We start from the raw sequence: 19,343 nt of genomic DNA, 5'->3' as shown, positions 1-19,343 counted from the left end.
TTCTTTGAAATTGACCTTCACAAATGTCTCTGAATGACAAGGCTTACAGATTAATTGAATTACTAATCACATAGTCTATAAGGCGAGTTATTAGTATGAACTAACGTTTATTTAATTTTGTGTTTGTACTTTACCTTATTAATATAGGAAGACAAATTAAGAAAAGACAACTAATAGGTATTCGTTGTATATTGTTTGCCATGGTGTTAGTGATATTTGTTATGTAACTTTAGAATATTTAAACATCATTTTAAGAGTAAAGGAGGTAAAATATAAAGTATTTTGAGAGATATTTTGTACTAATAATATATATATATATATATATATATATATATATATATATATATATATATATATATATATATATATATATATATATATATATATATATATATATATATATATATATATATGTATATATACATATATATGTCTAGATCCTCCACGACCTCTTACATCTTAATATTTCAACCACTCCTTATTGACTTTGGTATACAATGTACAATTTTTTTTAATTCTTAAGGGCTTTTACCCTCTTCAGGTATATCTTTCTACCGATAGCGCGGGGTATAGTGAGCGGATGGAGGAGGATAGTGAACCTTTTTTTTAATGGATGATAATGGAATGGTATTCCCGCCTGAGGGATGATAGGTGAGAATGAATAAAAGTATTAGAGACTTTGTACAAAAGTCGTTTGCTTGCGTACCTCTGTCCCATTCGTATTTCAACCGTGAAGCAGTTGTGTTGGCATGCCTGTGTTTCGGTTTGAAGGGTGGGATATGTAATATATAATTTACTGGGTACAGAGGAATAACACCTGAGTCCTCAGGAATGGCAACGCATGGGGGGTATCATGGGCGAAACAGTATACTCTGTTATGTGCATGGTACAGCTCATGTCTATAGGCGACGGTTACCACTTTCCATCAGGTGGGCCGTCAGCTTGTTTGCTATTCTTAGTATAAAAAAAAAGTATGAATTTCAACCAATGAAATATACCTACCACTTTCAGATGACATTATAAGATGAACTACATGATACACCAAATTTTAAGTTAGACGTTTCCGCATCGAATTTGGTGAAGTACTATTAGCATGATGCCAGAACAAATACTACAGAAAGACAAGCAGACGGACAGACGTCACTAGGCATCGTCTAGTTAGAACTTATTATTATTAAGAAGATAATATTATGTTACCTTATGTCTTGTCTACAAACAAGTAGGTTAGTTTGTTGAGGTCAAACCCATTATTTTAGTTCGCTTTCGACAATATTCTTTACCAAGGTGAATATCTTTATATGGTCGGATTATATTACGAAACTGATTCTTTTAAACTTCACGCTCGCCGTTCAAGTGAAGCGCTGCTTATAATTTCTTTTTAGAACAGAAGGAATATTATGTGATATAGCGGTGCGCGGATCCGAATGAACTAAATTACTACACCGATTTTGATAAAATTCCTATGGGGACAATCTGTATTTCTTCTTAGATAAAAATAAGTAATTTTGAAGTCGGTTTATAAGTGACTAAGTTATGGGGTAATAAATATAGAAAAAAAATGAAACCGAATTGAGAACCTCCATATTTTTGAAGTCAGTAGCCAGTACAGTAATAATAATAATTATACATATTATAATTTTTTTTTATACAACTTAGAATGGTAAACAAGCTGACGGCCCACCTTATGGTAAGTGGTAACCGTTATCTATAGACATGAGCAGTACCTGAGGACTCAGTTGTTATTCCTCTGTACCCTGTAAATTCACTGCCATATCCCACCCTTCAAATCTAAACGTAGCCATGCAAACACAATTGCTTCACGGTAGAAACACGAATGGTGCAGAATGCCCTAAGCAAAAGACTTTTGTACAGTCTCCCTCTGGTATTGTTTAAAATAGAACCATTATAATAATGATCCATTATGTATATATCCATTATAATTTGTAAACCACGCCAGGTCAAGGTGCTCGTTGATGTCTTTTATATAGAATAAAAATTTTTTACAATCTCTAGTTGTTTTTGTTGATGACACCACAAAATTGCTGTATCTAATGGGTATAATGTAAAATGGATATTATATGTTAGCATTGCTGCAATATAGAAAGAGTATTATAAAGTGAATAGAAGTAAACAATGTCTCGATGATGATATTGATGATGAAACAGCTGTTAACTGTCCATTGCTGAACATAAGTCTCTACCTTGGGGGTTTTGTCAGTATTTGCCATTCAGGCGGGTTGGCAACCGTAGTTAGACCTTGGTGATGTTTTAGAGGGACGCTGCTGCCAATGTCTCGACTATTACAAGTAAGTTCCCTTAGTCGCCTCTTACGTGTCAGGACCTCTATGTCAGGATAGCATAGAAACTTTAATTATGATTTAAACATAATCTTTAATTATTTTTTAAAAATTAAACCACTAAACTGATTTCTACAAGATACAGAAAGAAATTTCTAAATCGTTTTAAAACTGACGCAGTTATGAAGTAACAAACATAAAAAAAATTTAATACCTCCTTGTTTTTGAAGTCGATTGAAAAATATTTAGGTGATCATTAAAAATATCATATTAGGATCTGGCAAAACATATTAATAATGTCTACTAAACGCTCGTTTAGTTTTTGTCTATGCTAATGTTTGAATTTTTATAGGCAAATACATACGTCGACAGTCTTATTATGAAGTGAGTAAGTCAATTAGTGGTCTAATGGTACCTATTTTGTTTTTTTTTTTAAGATTAGTTCTGATATGTTTAAAGATTGATGTCCTATAAAAGAACCGACTTCTGTTGTGACAAGACCAGTTATTTAGATTTAGTAACTACGCTACTGAACTGATTTTGATGAAATTTCTATGGAACAAATCTATGAGTATATCTTTTCAGGTGAAAAAAGAATTTTTCAAATTAGTTTAGAACTAATGGAGTTATAAGGTAACAGACATAAAGTAAAATACAACCTTCTTTTTGAAGTTTGTTGAAAAAAATTTTTTTTATACAACTTAGAATGGCAAACAAGCTGACGGCCCCCCTGATCAAAAATGGTAACCGTCGCCTATAGACATGAGCAGTACCATGGACATAACAGAGTATACTGTTTCGCCCATGATACCCCCCATGTGTTGCCATTCCTGAGGACTCAGGATATACCAATTTTTAAACAGAACTAGTTGGGGAGAGGAAGTATTTTTAATAACGCGTACAAAATTATCTGTTATTCCCTGAGGTTGACTTAGACATAAATATATTTTACAATATATTATTATTATTATATTAAATAATTCTTGAAAGTGGCAATTGCAGTTAAATCTATTTGCATATTTGTCACGACAGGGACTGGCTGAAAACCAGCGCTGTGCAGCTGTACACATTGCACTGGGACACTCGCACCATCAGCTGAGCTAGTTCCTTTTGCCTGAATATAGACACTTATTATATGTATATTTTCTGTTGTAATCCTGTTTTTCTGGCAATGAATATCTTCTATTCTATTCTCTATCAGGTTGATCTCAGCGTGGTGCTCTCTGGAAACCATTATAGTTAATTCTTGGTCAATTCATCATTATGCATGAGCTGACAGACCTTATTTCAACATTATTCTATTTAACTTTATGCCCTCCTTTTGTATATTTAGTAGACAATAAAAATAAATAAATTCCTTCTGGAAACTTTATTTATTTTCCAGTATTTTCGTTCCACGGGCCAGCTGACTTAATTTCATCTTCACTGGTATTCCGCCAGCATAAACCAAAAACGCTGGCGAGGTTACCATTCCATTAATATATCCCTAACCAATTTCCTTCAAAATAATGCAACGCACGGTTTTAGTTATTAGTTAGATTGGTTTGCCTTTTGTATTTTCAACATTGCAACACTGCAATAAATAACATTTGTAGTATTGACCCAATAACCTCACTGTAGGTACGTATTATGTTCGAAATACAGAATATTATTATGTATTCTTAACTCGTAAAAGTTTATAGGGTATCGTTGTGGTTAGCGGTTACGATATTGACGTATATGGGGTTTTTTTAGATTACATGTTTATGTATAACATACATAAACATGTAATGTACAGTATAAAACTTATGTTAAACCTAGTTCAGTAAAATGTTGACTAATTATCAATTAGATCAATTAGAAACATTAAAAAAACGATCAACTACTTTTGTAAATTGATAATTTAGAAAATTAATAGCGACATTGCTCCACTTCCATAAGTAAGAGTTACGTACGCTCTTTCTTAATGTTTATTGTCCGGTCGCAGTTAGTTTGACGGATTGTAATATATAAATCGTTGTTAGATAGTACTTAATTGTAAGACTGCTATATGTTATCGATATATAAAACGGATAGATAAATATCGTAGGTATAAAAACTTGCTAATATTATTTGACTTTGTCATATCGTCTATAGTGGTAGGTAATATATATTTTTTTATCCAACTTAGAATGGGCAAACAAGCTGACGGCCCACCTGATGGAAAGCGGTAACCGTCGCCTGTAGACATGAGCAGTACCATGGACATAACAGAGTACGAGTCTACTGTTTTGCCCATGATGCTCCCCATGCGATGCCATTTTTGAGCACTCAGGTGTTAGTCCACTGTACCGTATAAATTCACTGCCATATCCCACCCTTCAAACCGAAACACAGCCATGCAACTGCTTCACAGTAGAAACACAAATGGGATAGAGGCAGGCTCCATTTGCATTACCGTAATACAGTGTTTTTAGGTTTAAGACTTTTTCTGTAGGTTAGTTTTTAATTTTTATAACAAATAATAGGGAACAAGTTTAAAAGTATATTTATTATTCTAGTCACGTTTATTTCAAAGTGATTATACTTATGTAAATAAAAAAAAAGTACCAGGACAATATAAAAATAGAAGAGTGACGGTTAAATTTTATCGTAATATTTATCTGTTCATGAGATAACTAGTGGCGTGGCGGCACTGGCATGTTGACAATTCACTCACGGTGACCTGTCTGGTGTCAAGGCAATGTGAACATAATTACGTATGTAAAAACAAAGGTAATGCATTATTTCTAGTATTCATTATATGCACAGTATTTATTATTAACATGTCAAATTCACAAAAATCCTACTGTTAATATTTGTTTGGTTTATGACAGTTTTGGCATTCATTATTTATTTTATATTAAATATATAGGTATATATTTGCCGAGTGGTCCCGGTATAGAACAGGCCACCCTTTCCATTCCCATGGGTGTCGTAAGAGGCGACTAAGGGAGTCTCGTAAAGCCTAACTGCGGTTGCCCATCCGCCTGCCAAGCATTGCACAGAAAAATTCCCTAAAGGTGAGGCTTATGTTCAGCAGTGGATAGTTAAAAGCTAATATGATGATGATGATGATGATAATATATACCCTAAAACTGGAAACCCATTTTGTACCTGTAAACTACAAACCGGGGTAAAAATTTACCCCTACGGGTTTCTTATTAAAAAAATTTAGAAAAATTAATATAAATAGCTAACAATACTGAAAAACGGCTAAACCGTTATATAACAAACAAATATTTATAACAATTTTTGTAAAAAACCGATCTTCATGTTTCAAAAGGAACACATGAGGTTTTGAAAAAAAAAATATCATGATAGAATCGTATGAAAAACTAGAATACGAGTAAAGAATAGAGATTTATAAAAATTTTCTAATCTCCTTAAATTTCCAGATAGTCCCCTTTGAGGCATAGGAAATATGGATACCGATCCGATATCTATATAATGGGTTCTTCTGGACATTGATGGCGGAATAAAGGTTATCACCCATTTCGATATCACTCATATCGGTCGGATATCTACTTTCGAACATGTTAAAAGTCTGTTATCCAACATTATTTTTTGGATAACAGACTTTTTACATATTCATTATTAGACCAGTATACAGATATTGTAACTAAAATATATAGATATTACTCACACATACATACATACATATATATCTGTCACGCCTGTCTCCCATTAGGGTAGGCAGAAACAATGGAACGCCAAATGCTTCGATTCAAACAAACCCCTTTCGCCTCTTCCACATTCATCAATCTTTTCATACATGCTCGCCGGTTACGGGTACTTTTAATTTGGCCCTTCTTCAGCACGTCGCCTATTTGGTCGACATACGTCCCTCTAGGGCGGCCTCTACCGACATCTCCATTCATTCTTGCTCGATAAATCTCTTTCGTAATTCTTCTTTCATCCATCCTCTCCAAATGACCAAACCAACGCAACATCACATTCATTACTTACTCTTACTAACTTAATCCCTTATTCATGTGATAGTTATTCTATTTACAGATATTTCTCTGTGGCTAGACAGTTTGACCCAGTTCATTGTGTTGTTTATGTTGTGTACTGGCCAACTTAAAAGGTCAGTGATAAAATTGTGCAACTGTGGTTACATAAATCTCATTTAAAATCTGATATAAGGCAAGTTTACGATGCACTTTAGAGCGAATTACAAAAATTTATTGACTTTTAATTTTATTTACATTAGTTTTCGAAGTCAACTAATATTATTATATTGTAAACAATGCTGAGTAAAAGCGTGTTGTTGTCGGTCCAGCGGTTTCTTGTAACTATGCTTCGGTTAGATCATCGCACGGAGCACTTATCTATCTTCTTAGTTTTTAAATTTGTTTGTTTTATATATATTTTTTGTACATTGTTACTACCCACTGCTGAGCAAGCCTCATTCTTGGGGGATTTTGCTAGTAGTTGCCACTCTTAGCAGCCGGGTTGGCAACCGCAGTTAGGCTTTAGAGATGTTTTAAGAGCGACGCTACTGCCCATTCCTCGCTTTCCTTAGTCGCCTCTTATGACATTCATGGGAAAAAAGGGGTGGCCCATTCTATTTACATAATAGATTACATAAGTATTGTGTATATCTATGTAAAGTTACTTTGGTCAAAATGCGGACTTTAAGTTTTTTCACTTTTTTTCATATTTATATATAAAAATTAAAAAAGTATTTTGAAGGTGAATTTTAATTCGTTAATCATGCCAAAAATACTATTAAAAAGTGATAGAAAATTTTTAGAATAAAAAATATGAAATAGATACAAATTTTTTAGTGGAAGATATATATGATATTTGATTGTTTTCATGTTCTAGATTATGTTAAATATTGATATCCAGAACGCATCTGATACATTGTGTCATACGATGGTGGCGCCACTGTCCGGCTCGAAGGACCTTATATTTGTGCCATTATCGTATTTTTATTTATTGTAAATAAAAATCTGCATTTATCTCTATATTAAATAATTTTAATATTTTTAATTTTTGTTAAGTGTCAAAACAGTGTTTCATACAAAACTAATAAAGAGGTTGCATCACTTAAAAATAATTGCTCTTAACAATCGCTTTTGTATTTCCTGTATTATTATTAGCTGTGGTGTGTGTTGTTCAAACGGCTATAAGTAAACGTTTTTATTACCAATTAATTTTTATTTTCATTTGTATACTGAAATTCGGATTTAGGGTCAAACCGCAAATATTGAACAGGCTAAAATATTGGGGACAGACAAAATAATTTGGTAATCTTATACATATTAACGGTAACAATTTTAGCATACGCAATATTACGTTAGACAAGTGAGGTACGTATCGCTTTAATTTGTGGGTTGAAAAACATTCTCGTTTAAGATACAGTTGCTGGAGCCTTATAATTTTATACATTCTATATCAATAGGGTACTACGCTCTCGACCATAATATATATATAGAAATAAAAAAAAAAACTTATAAGTATTGTAAATTTTACACGTCATTTAAATAATAAAAAAAGATAATAAATATATTATTCAAAAATTAAAAAAAAAATGTAGAAAATTGGATCTGGAGGAGAATGTCCCAAAGATACTAGCGGCTTCACTGTGTTGTACAATAAAGTTAGTTACACAATACTATTCTTGCTTTTAGGGCACTGAATCGTAGTCGTTTGTTTGGGTACCTCTGTCCCATTCGTGTTTCTAACGGAAAGTAGTTGTGTTTGCATTGCTGTGTTTCGGTTTGAAGAGTGGGATATGGCAGTGAATATACGGGCCACAGAGGAATAACACCTATGGTAAGTCCTTAGGAATGGCAACGCATGGGAGGTATCATGTACAAAACAGTATACTCTGCTATGTTTATGATGCTGCTCATGTCTATAGGCGACGGTTACCACTTTCCATAAGATGGGCCGTCATTTTGTTTGCCATTCTAAGTTACATAAAAAATACACTCCAATTTAAGAAATAAATATGAGACAAGTAGGTTATAAGGGTGACAAAGCAAGCTGTAATTGTGTTATTTCATCACACTCACAATTTCATGTCGTTTTAAATAAACAGCTATATAATTTCGTTGTCTCTGAAAGTGGCGTAACAGAATGCATTTAGTATTGTGGCAACACTAGAAATGACTTAGAGAATTAAATGCTGTTACGAAGATACCGACAGTGAAATTGTTTGCTCTGTGTAAATGAGTTTTCATATTTTTTTCTGTAATTTTTTTTATGCAACAGGCGACAAACAAAGACAGACCAGTGATATAAAAAAGTAATCGGTAATCATCGTTTACATTTATCAGGTTGATTAAGTAATCGATGTTGCAAGTAATAAGTAATAACTATTAAAATATATATTGCCATCTTTTTTTCACGCACACATTGACGAATAGCTAACGTTTATGTGTAGTTGTAAAAATTGTAAATTGTACCTTATGCAACTGTATCTTTCTTGAATAAAAATTAATATTATTATTATTATAGTCTATGAATGAATGAATAAAAACTCTTTATTGTTCCCTTCAAAGAATGATACAGATTATAAAGATTAACAATATGTACACAAACATAATGAATATTAATTAATTGCATAAAATCAAGATAAAAAGGGAGAATTACCTCATAACTCCGTCAGTTGTAAACCAATTTGGAAAATTTTATATTATTGCTCATGTAAATACTGACTCGCAAAACAAACTTCAACGCATTACATCAAATTTATATTACATCAACGCTTCAAATTATTATCTATTTTATTTACCCTAGTTAAATCGCTTCAAATACTAGGTGTATTTATTCATCATCATCATCATCATCATCATATCATCCCTTCATCATCAAAACGCAAACGCACATCATTAACATAATTTTTGGTATAATAAAAAGTAGGCGACGGTTACCACTTTCCATCAAGTGGGCCGTCAGCTTGTTTGCCATTCTAAGTTGTATAAAAAAAAAGTTACGTTCAGCAGTGGACATATAACGGGTGATATGATGATGATTATGCCTTTATGCGTCGTGAATTAATACTCAGCTCAATACGTGATTGCCAGTAATCTGGCAACATAAAACAGGTAAGACGACTGTAGATCTACATACACTAACAAGTATGAAACTCAACAATCAATTCTACAATTGAATTGATGATATATTCATTGAATAAGTAATAATTATGTTTTAGTATTCAACTGACGTCACGTATCCGACGATTATCTGATTATGTAGGTAGGTACGGAGATTTTCCGCGAGGTAAATTTGCAGAAAAATCTGTCGAGTAATGAATGCTATAAACGTATAGTTATTTTGGAAATTGATTCTTTATAAATTTCTGCTCTGTTCGTAGATACTTGTTAACTCGTCAGTCTATTAATAGATCGTTTCGGTTGACGCTCGCGTAAGAAAAAAACAAGATACCCGATGTCATCATCTGGAGGGAAGGGATTGTTAGTAGTAAGTTTTTAGCAATGTAAGAAGCAATTGTAGTTGTAACCATTTGCATTTTTGTTGTATTTTGCTAAGAGAGGTACTGACTGAATACCAGCGCTGTGCAGCTGTACACATTGCACTGGGACACTTACAGCATCAGCTGAGCCAGTTCCCTTTGCCTAATATGAGACACTTCTTATATATGTATTTTCTGTTATAATCCTGTTTTTCTGGCAATGAATATTTTCTATTTTATTCTATATCAGGTTGATCTCAGCGTGGTGCCCTCTGGAAACCATTACAGTTAATTCCTGGTCAATTCATCATGATGCATGAGCCGACAGATCTGACTTGAACATTATCTATCGTTATTCACTGGTCCTAATTAAGGTATACTGATAGCGCATCCGTGGTTACCATTCCATTTTCATCCCATAAAATAACGTCGTTATCTCATCCATTCTTCTCCCACCTGCATAACAGATTATGTGAAGAACTCTTCAATATGATGCCTACAGCCACTTTTTACTATCCTAATACCTTAGAACCAGAATGGTCATGCACAGTGCGGTTTCAGAGGAGCTTCCTCCCGCGAACACAGGTTGTGGAATGATTCTCCTGCCAAGGTTTTCCCTAGGGACTACAGCATGGGGTTCTTCAAAAGAGCATATTAAGGTTTGTTAAGTGTCGGCAACGAACGAGTGACATCCCTGGTGTTACAGGCATTTATAAGCTACGCTAACCTCTTTTACTATCAGACGGGCCGTATGTTTGTTTGCTACCATAATAGTATAAAAAATCTATTCCATGGACTCCTTATACAAATGACAGTTAGAAAAAAAATAACTGTCTGGAGTATTAGGGTTTGGCTCAACACGGTTTGTAGTTACATATCTCAACTTCAAGGATTTTAAGTTTTAAGGTGTTTAAAAAATAAAACAAAAGATTGCAATGATTGGCATGATTGCGAAGTAACGACGGGAATTGGCGCATTCTTTCATCTGTCTTGCCAAGTTCACATCGCGTGACGTGCTTGCAACAGCTCAGTTACACATAATATAACAAGGTCGTTATAAAGAGCGTCATCCATGTTCTTGCCTTTAGTCCAGATAAGTTTATGTAATATTGGTTAGTCGGAATGACGCGTGGAATCAGTGAAAGGCTATCTTGTCATATGGAATTTTTAATCTCGTTAACAGAATGTTCTGTGAATATATATGACTAGCTGTTTCTCGTTCCAGCTAATCTGTTATTTTCAGTTACAGCGTATTAAATCAATTAATCAATTAGGTACTAGTTTATCATATGTAAATGTAGATATTAATATATAAATACTATATTAATATCTATTTTTTTATGCAACTTAGAATGGCAAACAAGCTGATGGCCCACTTGATGAAAAGTGGTAACCGTCACCTATAGACATAAGCAGTACCATGGACGTAACAGAGAATACTGTTTCGCCAATGATACCCTCATGCGTTGCCATTCCTAGGGACTCAGGTGTTATTCCTCTGTACCTTGTAAATTCACATATCCCACTCTTCAAACCAAAGCACAACCATTCAAACACAACTGCTTCACGGTAGAAACAGGAATAGGACAGAGGTGCCCAAGCAAACGATTTTTGTACAAAGTCTCCCTCTGGTATGTTTATTTTATGAATGTTTGTATACATGTAATTACCTTTTTATACTAAAATATTTTTTTTTGAACCGCCACCGAGTATCTCTGCACATCCTAAAGGTTGACTGGTAGAGAATACCTATTCATTAAGTCCGTCTTTTGTATCGCTTCTTATTGGTCAATAAAGTTTAAATAAATAATTTAATTCTATGAGAAATATAAGAGGTAGACTATATTTTTGTCAATTCTGTCCTGAATGTAATGATGACTCTTGCAGTCATTAGGCTTTTTCAATTTTGCATTCGCATCATAAAAAAATATTTTAAATAAATGTTTAACTGCATTGTGAGTACCTATTCAGTAAATGTAGTTTTTCTTTTATGGTATTTTAATTCTTTTCTATATTAAGTGACCACATTATACCTTCCATATTCCCAATTATTTATTGTTCAATAACAACATTTGTGTTTCTAAGGTGTCTGACTTTTGTTTACTTCTAACGATACATTTTATGTACAAATAATGCAATACAACAATTAAGTGCAACAATTTTAAGCTATAATTCGTTTAATTGCGTATTACTTCACCGAAGTACCTTCCAACACTATTAACCATCTTGCAGAAAGTTGGTTAAGAAATAGTAACATAGATAGCGTGTAATTAGTTAAGTAAAAGTTAGGTAACAACCTATTTATGGTGTTGCGACTGTGGAAAGGCATTTATCATTTGAAATCAGGTCAGTTGCAGTAGATACGAGTATATTCGATAAGACAGTACAGGAGATACATTATATACCGGTCATGCAAAGATCTCGCGAGCACATACCGATGAGTGCCGGAATAGACTTGTGTCTGAAATCGAAACTTCACTCCATCAAGTTTCGATCTGGGGTGAACAAAATCTTGTCCAATTTAACCCCAAAAAGACACAAGTCTGCGCGTTTACCGCAAAAAAGACGCCGTTTGTCGTATCTCCTCACTTTCAGGGCACTTCCCTTGATAAAAAGTCAAGTCTAGGAATTCTGGGCGTTGATATATCTTGCGACGTCCAGTTTTGCGGTCATCTGGAGGAGAAGGCTAAGATAGCTTCCAAAAAGTTAGGAGTGCTCAATAGGGTGAGACGATATTTCATGCCAGAACACCGCCTGAAATTATATAAAGCCCAAGTCAGGCCGCATATGGAATACTGTTCTCACCTGTGGGCAGGAGCGCCACAGTACCAACTCCTTCCGTTAGACCGCATTCAAAGTCGGGCGGCTCGAATTATCGATAGTCAACGCCTTACTGTCCGACTTGACCCATTGAAACTGCGCAGAGATGTTGCATCTCTGTGCATCTTCTACCGAATTTATCATGGGGAGTGTTCTGAGGAATTGTTCGGATTGATACCTGCTGCTGATTTTCACCACCGTACAACCCGCCACAAACTAAAGTTTCATCCCAATCATCTGGACGAGTGGCGGTCTTCCACCGTGCGTTTTTCAAGGCACTTTCTTCCACGCACAACCATTCTTTGGAATCAACTTCCAGCAGCAGTATTTCCGAACCGATACGACAACATAACCTTCAAGAAAAGAGTATATTCCTTTTTAAAAGGCCGGCAGCACACCTGCAATGCCGCTGGTGTTGTGGGTGATCATGGGCGGCGGTAGTCACTTACCATCAGGTGAGCCGCATGCTCGTTTGCCCCCTGTGTTATAAAAAAAAAAAAAAAAAAAAAAAGACTCGGAACTGTTGAGGTAAAAAAGAAGAAACTTAACCTTTATGTTTTTAATCTATGGTTTTGTCTCTGTGAAAAAAAAAATATAGGAGGTTTATGGTTAATTGTCTATGATGACTATCTAGCTCTGTATTTTCTGTATATCTTTGATGTGTGGAAATAAGGAAATTAATTATATTGTAATTGAACCATGCAAGAAAAGTATTAAAAGGGTGATTGTTAAGAAGAACAATGATTTTTTTATTATTAATGCTACAAATTATATTAAGAACCTATCTATTTAAGTGATTTTAGAATATAATAATTTAATTTTATTCTATCCTATTTGGAAAACGCAAACGGATCTCTTTTATACCGACTGCGACTCTTTTATACGATAGCCCGATCCTAAGCTCATAGTGGGTCAAAATTATTATAGGGGCCATAAAATGATATTTGTATTTTTTTTTTCTCTACTAACACAGTTTAAGTCAATTGTTACTAACAAAAATGGATCTTTGTAATCTATAATAAAGAAAATATTATTATTAAACAAAGCATGCTATGGTTGCCTCTAAATGTAAGAACAGTCCTAATCCACTAGTGTATTGTATTGAAATGTTTCGCTGTATGTTATGTTGGTGATCCTATGAATAAATAAATAAAAATATATGGAGCCAATTAAATTTATCTCTGATTTGTATAGTGTCATAAAATACATTAAGGTTTTGATGAAATGAGGCATATAGATTGATTATATTCTTTCGGAAATTTGCAGTTGCATTCCTAACTGACAATAGTGTATGGAATCTCAAGTAAAAATAATATCAAATTTAACATCCTAAGTTTGTTAAAGTTATCATTAATGAAATTATTTCGCATCGGTCTCTTTTCATCTGTATTTGTAAGTTTCTTTTTAATATTAGTGGTATAAAAACTTATCTAAAGTGTAGTGGTAAGCACGTTGATGTTCTTAAATAAATACATCGGCTCAATTCTGTCGAACCGATTTAAGAATTTATTTAACTTTTACTTCGAATAGGCTCAGTTTTGGATGTTGTATCTCTTTGTATTGTATATAATTAATTATTTTACCTCGTTCTATAATAATTTGATGTTCAGAAAATTAATTAATTAAATTGATTTATGATTTATTTATTTATATTTTTTAGTTTCTATACTATGTATTTATGTTGTACACGAAGGCCTTTTAAGTGGTTTACCGTCGATGATTTTACGTGCTCTCCGAGGCACGTAGCAAATTACGATAGTCATCATCATATGAGTCATTATCTCTCGACTGTAGGTCTATAGGACTATAGGTCTCCCCCATAAACTGCTATAAGAAACAGTCCTGAGCTATTTGCTTCCACTGACTCTCTGCAGCACATTTAAAATCATCGCTCTATTTAGTGGCGGTTCGATAAATAAATTTCAATTATGATAATAATAATCATTTTTCAATTATCTGATAATAACTTCAATTTTTTATTTTTATTTTTGGAAAACGTACAGATGATTGACAATCAATACATAATCAAATTGTATCTGTGTTAAGCCATTAATCGTTTTCACATTCAATCAATTTTCGGTTTTTATATATGCAAAAAGAATATATATATAATGATTACAGAGTTATAAATTTTCAATAACAATAAATAAAAATTCAGTTAATAACAAGACTTGTGTGTTTTCTGATTGAACTGTCATAGAATAATTTGAACGAATTATCCACAATCATAAGCGTAGAGCGATTGTAGTGTTCATCCCAGAATTGTATGATGCCCACCCTGAAATATTGAACTAAACTTTCAATTACAAGCAAAGACAGTATATTAAGCACCTATCATAAGGGGTCAGGTCCTCCGTAAGAAATATTCTTAAATATAAAATATGCCAATGCTCACAATTATTCGGAATTATACGATTAAGTAAGACGAATAGATCAAACTGGTAGTTTTATAGTAAATGCCGTCGAACCCTTCGCCTTGTAAATCGAGAGTTGTAATACACTTGCCCCTATTAAGGTCAATGCTATCCACTGCCTATCCCACAACGGTTAAAATCACTATTAACTTAGGCTCCACTACACAACTTGGATCAAAAATAATTTAAATATGTAATTTAACATTCTTAAATTGAAGTGAATAACTGAGAAAATAATAGTTATATGTACAATATAACTATTATATATTAACTATTGTTAAAATCATATCCATAAACGATAGTTACAATTTATAATTATATGAACCATCAACCTATTTACTAACTTTTACTCGTAACTTTGCCTGCATGATCTGCGTGAACATAAGTTCACGAACTGGGATAAAAAGTAACCTATACCAAATTTCATAGATAGTTGGTCAAGTCGTTAAGGTGTAAAGAGGTGACAAACAAATGAAATTTCACATTTATAATGTTAGTAACGATGCAAATTACTTAAAAAACGTAACTCTTGGATACCTCTGTCCCATTCGTATTTCTACCGTGAAGCAGTTGTGTTTGCATGGTTGTGTTTCGGTTTGAAGGGTGGGATATGGCAGTGGATTTACAAGGTACAGAGGAATAACACCTGAGTCCTCAGGAATGGCAATGCATGGGAGTATCATTGGTGAAACAATATACTCTTTTACGTTCATGGTACTGCTCATGTCTACAGGTGACGGTTACCGCTTTCCATCAGGTGGACCGTTAGATTGTTTGCCATACTTAGTTGCATAAAAAAAAATCTCCACAATGCACCTAGCAATCAAGTTACCATACGGCGATAGCCAATAAAAAGTGCATATCAATTTGCAGCTCCTGAACCTATCCCCATTTCACCATAGCTAATTTCGTAAGTCTTGTCGCTCGCCTACTGACCACAAGTATTGCATACTACGAGTATAATGCAATAAATATCCTTTCGCATCTCTTCCGCATTCTATACTTGTTATACGCGGGCCCGTTTAAACCTGTTCCAATACTTATCTAATAGGGTAAACCTAAAGGAGTGATGTAAATATATTACTAAATCTCGCATAATATCCTCTCGAAGGATTTCATAAGGAATAATAACAAATTTGCCGTGTAGACTCCAGTATAGAAACTCGTGAACGGGTGCTGCCTGTAGGGACTGGTCTGCTCTGAGGGCCTACCATGAAATATTTTCCGAAATTTCGGGGACGAACGAAATAGAAATTTGATATTAAAATTACATAATACATGCCGTTTAAAATTATTTAAAATATTAAAATATCGTTCCTCTGGACTATTAGGATAGGATTTATGATGAATGAAACGTTAACACGTTAAAAAAACGTTAAGCTCCATTTACTGGGTCGATTTAGGTACGAACAAAAACACGAAATTGAGCCCGAAACCTCGGAATTTCATTTCATGGTAGGCCCCCTGATTATTGCAATCGATTTATTTTAGTGATTTGTTTTAATTATACATTTATATATTTTAAATTTTATGATCTGATCCAACTTAGTAGTTTGTATTCACACAAATTCATTATTTATATGTAAGGCTGCCATCTCTAAAATTTGGCAATTAGGACAAGACATGTGAAAACCCCGGATTTTAAAGCCCTGAACCCAGACATATTAACATGTTTTTTTTAAACATAGTCAGTGTAATAAAAAACAGTAGAAAATGTCCATAAATCAACTTTTTATTTATTTTCAAACTTTTAAATTAAATTTAGTAATTTTTTATCATCATTGTAAATGTACATAACAAAACAGATTTATGGCCCGGACGCTCCCCGGATGACCTTTAAACTAGGACAAACCCAGGGAAACCTGGACGGATGGCAAAATAGGATTGCCATTCGTCCAGGTTTACATTTTTTTAAAAAGCAACAGCTAAGTTTTTTGTCGTTTCTTCTTGGCTAAAATTACGTTCCAAATCGGCTATTGTCTATTCAAAAATGCTTAATACAAAATTTTTTTATTTAAAAATATTTCTTTCTTTCTTTCCCGTGGGTGCCGTAAGAGGCGACTAAGGGAGTTTGTGGTGGAGGGATGGACAGCAGCGTCCCTCTTAAAACATCAGTAAAAGCCAAACTGCGCTTGCCAACCCATCTATGTCGGCAATTACTGGCAAAAACCGTCCTTATGGTGGACGCTATGTTCAGCAGTGGACAGTCAACAGTTAATACAAAAATAACATATTATTTCTGTGTATAAGCTTTGTTTTACATTCACTTTTAATATAGATATTAGGTTATAACGAAAATAACAAGGTACGTAGACATATTTATCCTTTGAAAGGTTTTCTTCCAGTCAACCTTGAGAATCCGAAAGGGAAAAGTATCTAGAGAGAGATATATATATATATCTTTGGCAAACAAGCTGACGGCCCACCTGATGGAAAGTGGTAACCGTCGCCTATAGACATGAGCAGTACCATGTACATAACAGAGTATACTGTTTCGCCCATGATACCCTCATGCGTCGCCATTTCTGAGGGCTCAGATGTTATTCCTCTGTACCCTGTAAATTCACGCCATATCCCACCCTTTAAATGCAAACACAACTGCTTCACGGTAGATATGTCTATATATATATATATAGTTTATATATAAAGCTTAACATATATGATGCAATAATAATATGCTTGGGGATCACAATGTACAAAGAGGGCCATCATAGAAGTCACGTTTCAAATTCAACATTCAAGGTATCCTTGCAGAAAAATCTGACGAATGTTGTACAGTCTTCCTCTAGTATTGTACAGCATGAACGTAGGCCTCTCTCATAAGGGGAGTTTTACCAGTAGTTGCCACGCTTCTTCTAGTATATAGCTTTGTTTTTCTTAAATATCCATCATCGAACAGCAGAATGTACGCTGCTGTTTCACTTTTATATAGGAATGACTGACATTTCATTTCTTAGTCGATCCGTTAAAGAATAGGTTTCTCTCTTGATGTTTGTGAAATTATCTGATAAATTTCTTCATATTCTGTTTGGCAATTCGTATAAAGTATTTAACGGCTAGAGTGAATTAGGCCTATTAGGCATTATTACACTTGTTCATAGTAAGGTTACCAACTTTTTGATTTCAGCACAAACGGATGAGCGATCCAAACCTTAAAATATACAATTTTTTTTGCACACGTGAGAAAGGTAATTGCATTTTTTGTTATATTTTGTTTTATTTAGACGTAATAATAAATTATTACAAATTTTACGCAGCAAATTTTTTTTTTATGTTTAGATATATATATATTTATGTATATTTTATACAATTTTTTTTGCACACGTGAGAAAGGTAATTGCATTTTTTGTTATATTTTGTTTTATTTAGACGTAATAATAAATTGTTACAAATTTTACGCAGCAAATTTTTTTTTATGTTTAGATATATATATATTTATGTATATTTTATACAATTTTTTTTGCACACGTGAGAAAGGTAATTGCATTTTTTGTTATATTTTGTTTTATTTAGACGTAATAATAAATTGTTACAAATTTTACGCAGCAAATTTTTTTTTTATGTTTAGACAAAAAAGCAAAATGATTAAAATAAAAGTGTTCGGCGGGACATGCTAAGTCCCGTATATATTGTGTAAGATATATGGGACGTCCCGTGAAATACGGGACGGTTGGCAACACTACTACAAAAGTACCTTAGTCGTTATCTCTAGATGTCTAAGTGCCTATGTAGAAATTTGTCAATTGTAACAAGACAGAAGGACAGAAGTTTTATGAAGTAGATGAATGTTTTAGTTCCATACAGTTAAAAAATTAAAATGAATAAAATAATAAATTTTAATAATTATGCATCTAACGATAGTTTTCAGAATATTTTATCTAAAGTTTTTGATATTTAAAGCCCTCATCGTCTAAAAGAAAAATCTTTAATTTTTTAATTAAATTTCTAACGGTTTATTATTCAGTGGAAAAAAAAACAAAACAACAAGTGTCATACAGTATGGTGTTACTTTGACAAAAATACGCTTGGATGAAATCTATAAGATATTTAAAAATTTGATTTAAATTTAAAGACTTTTGTTACGTTTTGGTAAGAATACCAGTTTAGAAAAAATATTAATTCTGTAAAAAAAAAAACAAACAAACCTCGTCAAATCCTTCAGCTATCATAAGTAATCCGTAATTCAATTAAAACTGATTTTTTCCAACGTTACACACTTACTAATATTATTTGAACAATTTTGCTGTAAATTGTCATTTTAAAATTATAACTGGAAAAATGTCAATCACAACACTACTGTTTCAATTCATTACAAACATTCTTAAAAAAAAACAGTGGGATTTAAAAATTCGAAATTCAAAATATTGGCGGTATAATTACGTGC

The 19,343-nt window shown here is 33.3% G+C and overlaps 1 protein-coding gene across 1 annotated transcript in view; it reads right to left on the bottom strand.

Annotated features, from left to right (window-relative positions):
- Window positions 1–19,273, bottom strand: part of LOC113517806 (uncharacterized) — a 28,224-nt gene extending 8,951 nt beyond the window's left edge. Inside the window, exon 1 of the mRNA XM_052894253.1 lies at window positions 19,105–19,273. Within this exon, the coding sequence (XP_052750213.1) occupies window positions 19,105–19,128 (24 nt within the window). The 5' untranslated portion in view covers window positions 19,129–19,273. The remainder of the gene's footprint in view (window positions 1–19,104) is intronic.
- Window positions 19,274–19,343: the final 70 nt, after the last annotated feature.

Source organism: Galleria mellonella, unplaced genomic scaffold (genome assembly GCF_026898425.1).
Source record: "Galleria mellonella isolate WM207_F2 unplaced genomic scaffold, CSIRO_AGI_GalMel_v1 utg200, whole genome shotgun sequence".
Classification (NCBI taxonomy): domain Eukaryota; kingdom Metazoa; phylum Arthropoda; class Insecta; order Lepidoptera; family Pyralidae; genus Galleria; species Galleria mellonella.
This window is presented reverse-complemented; position numbering and strand designations above follow the sequence as displayed.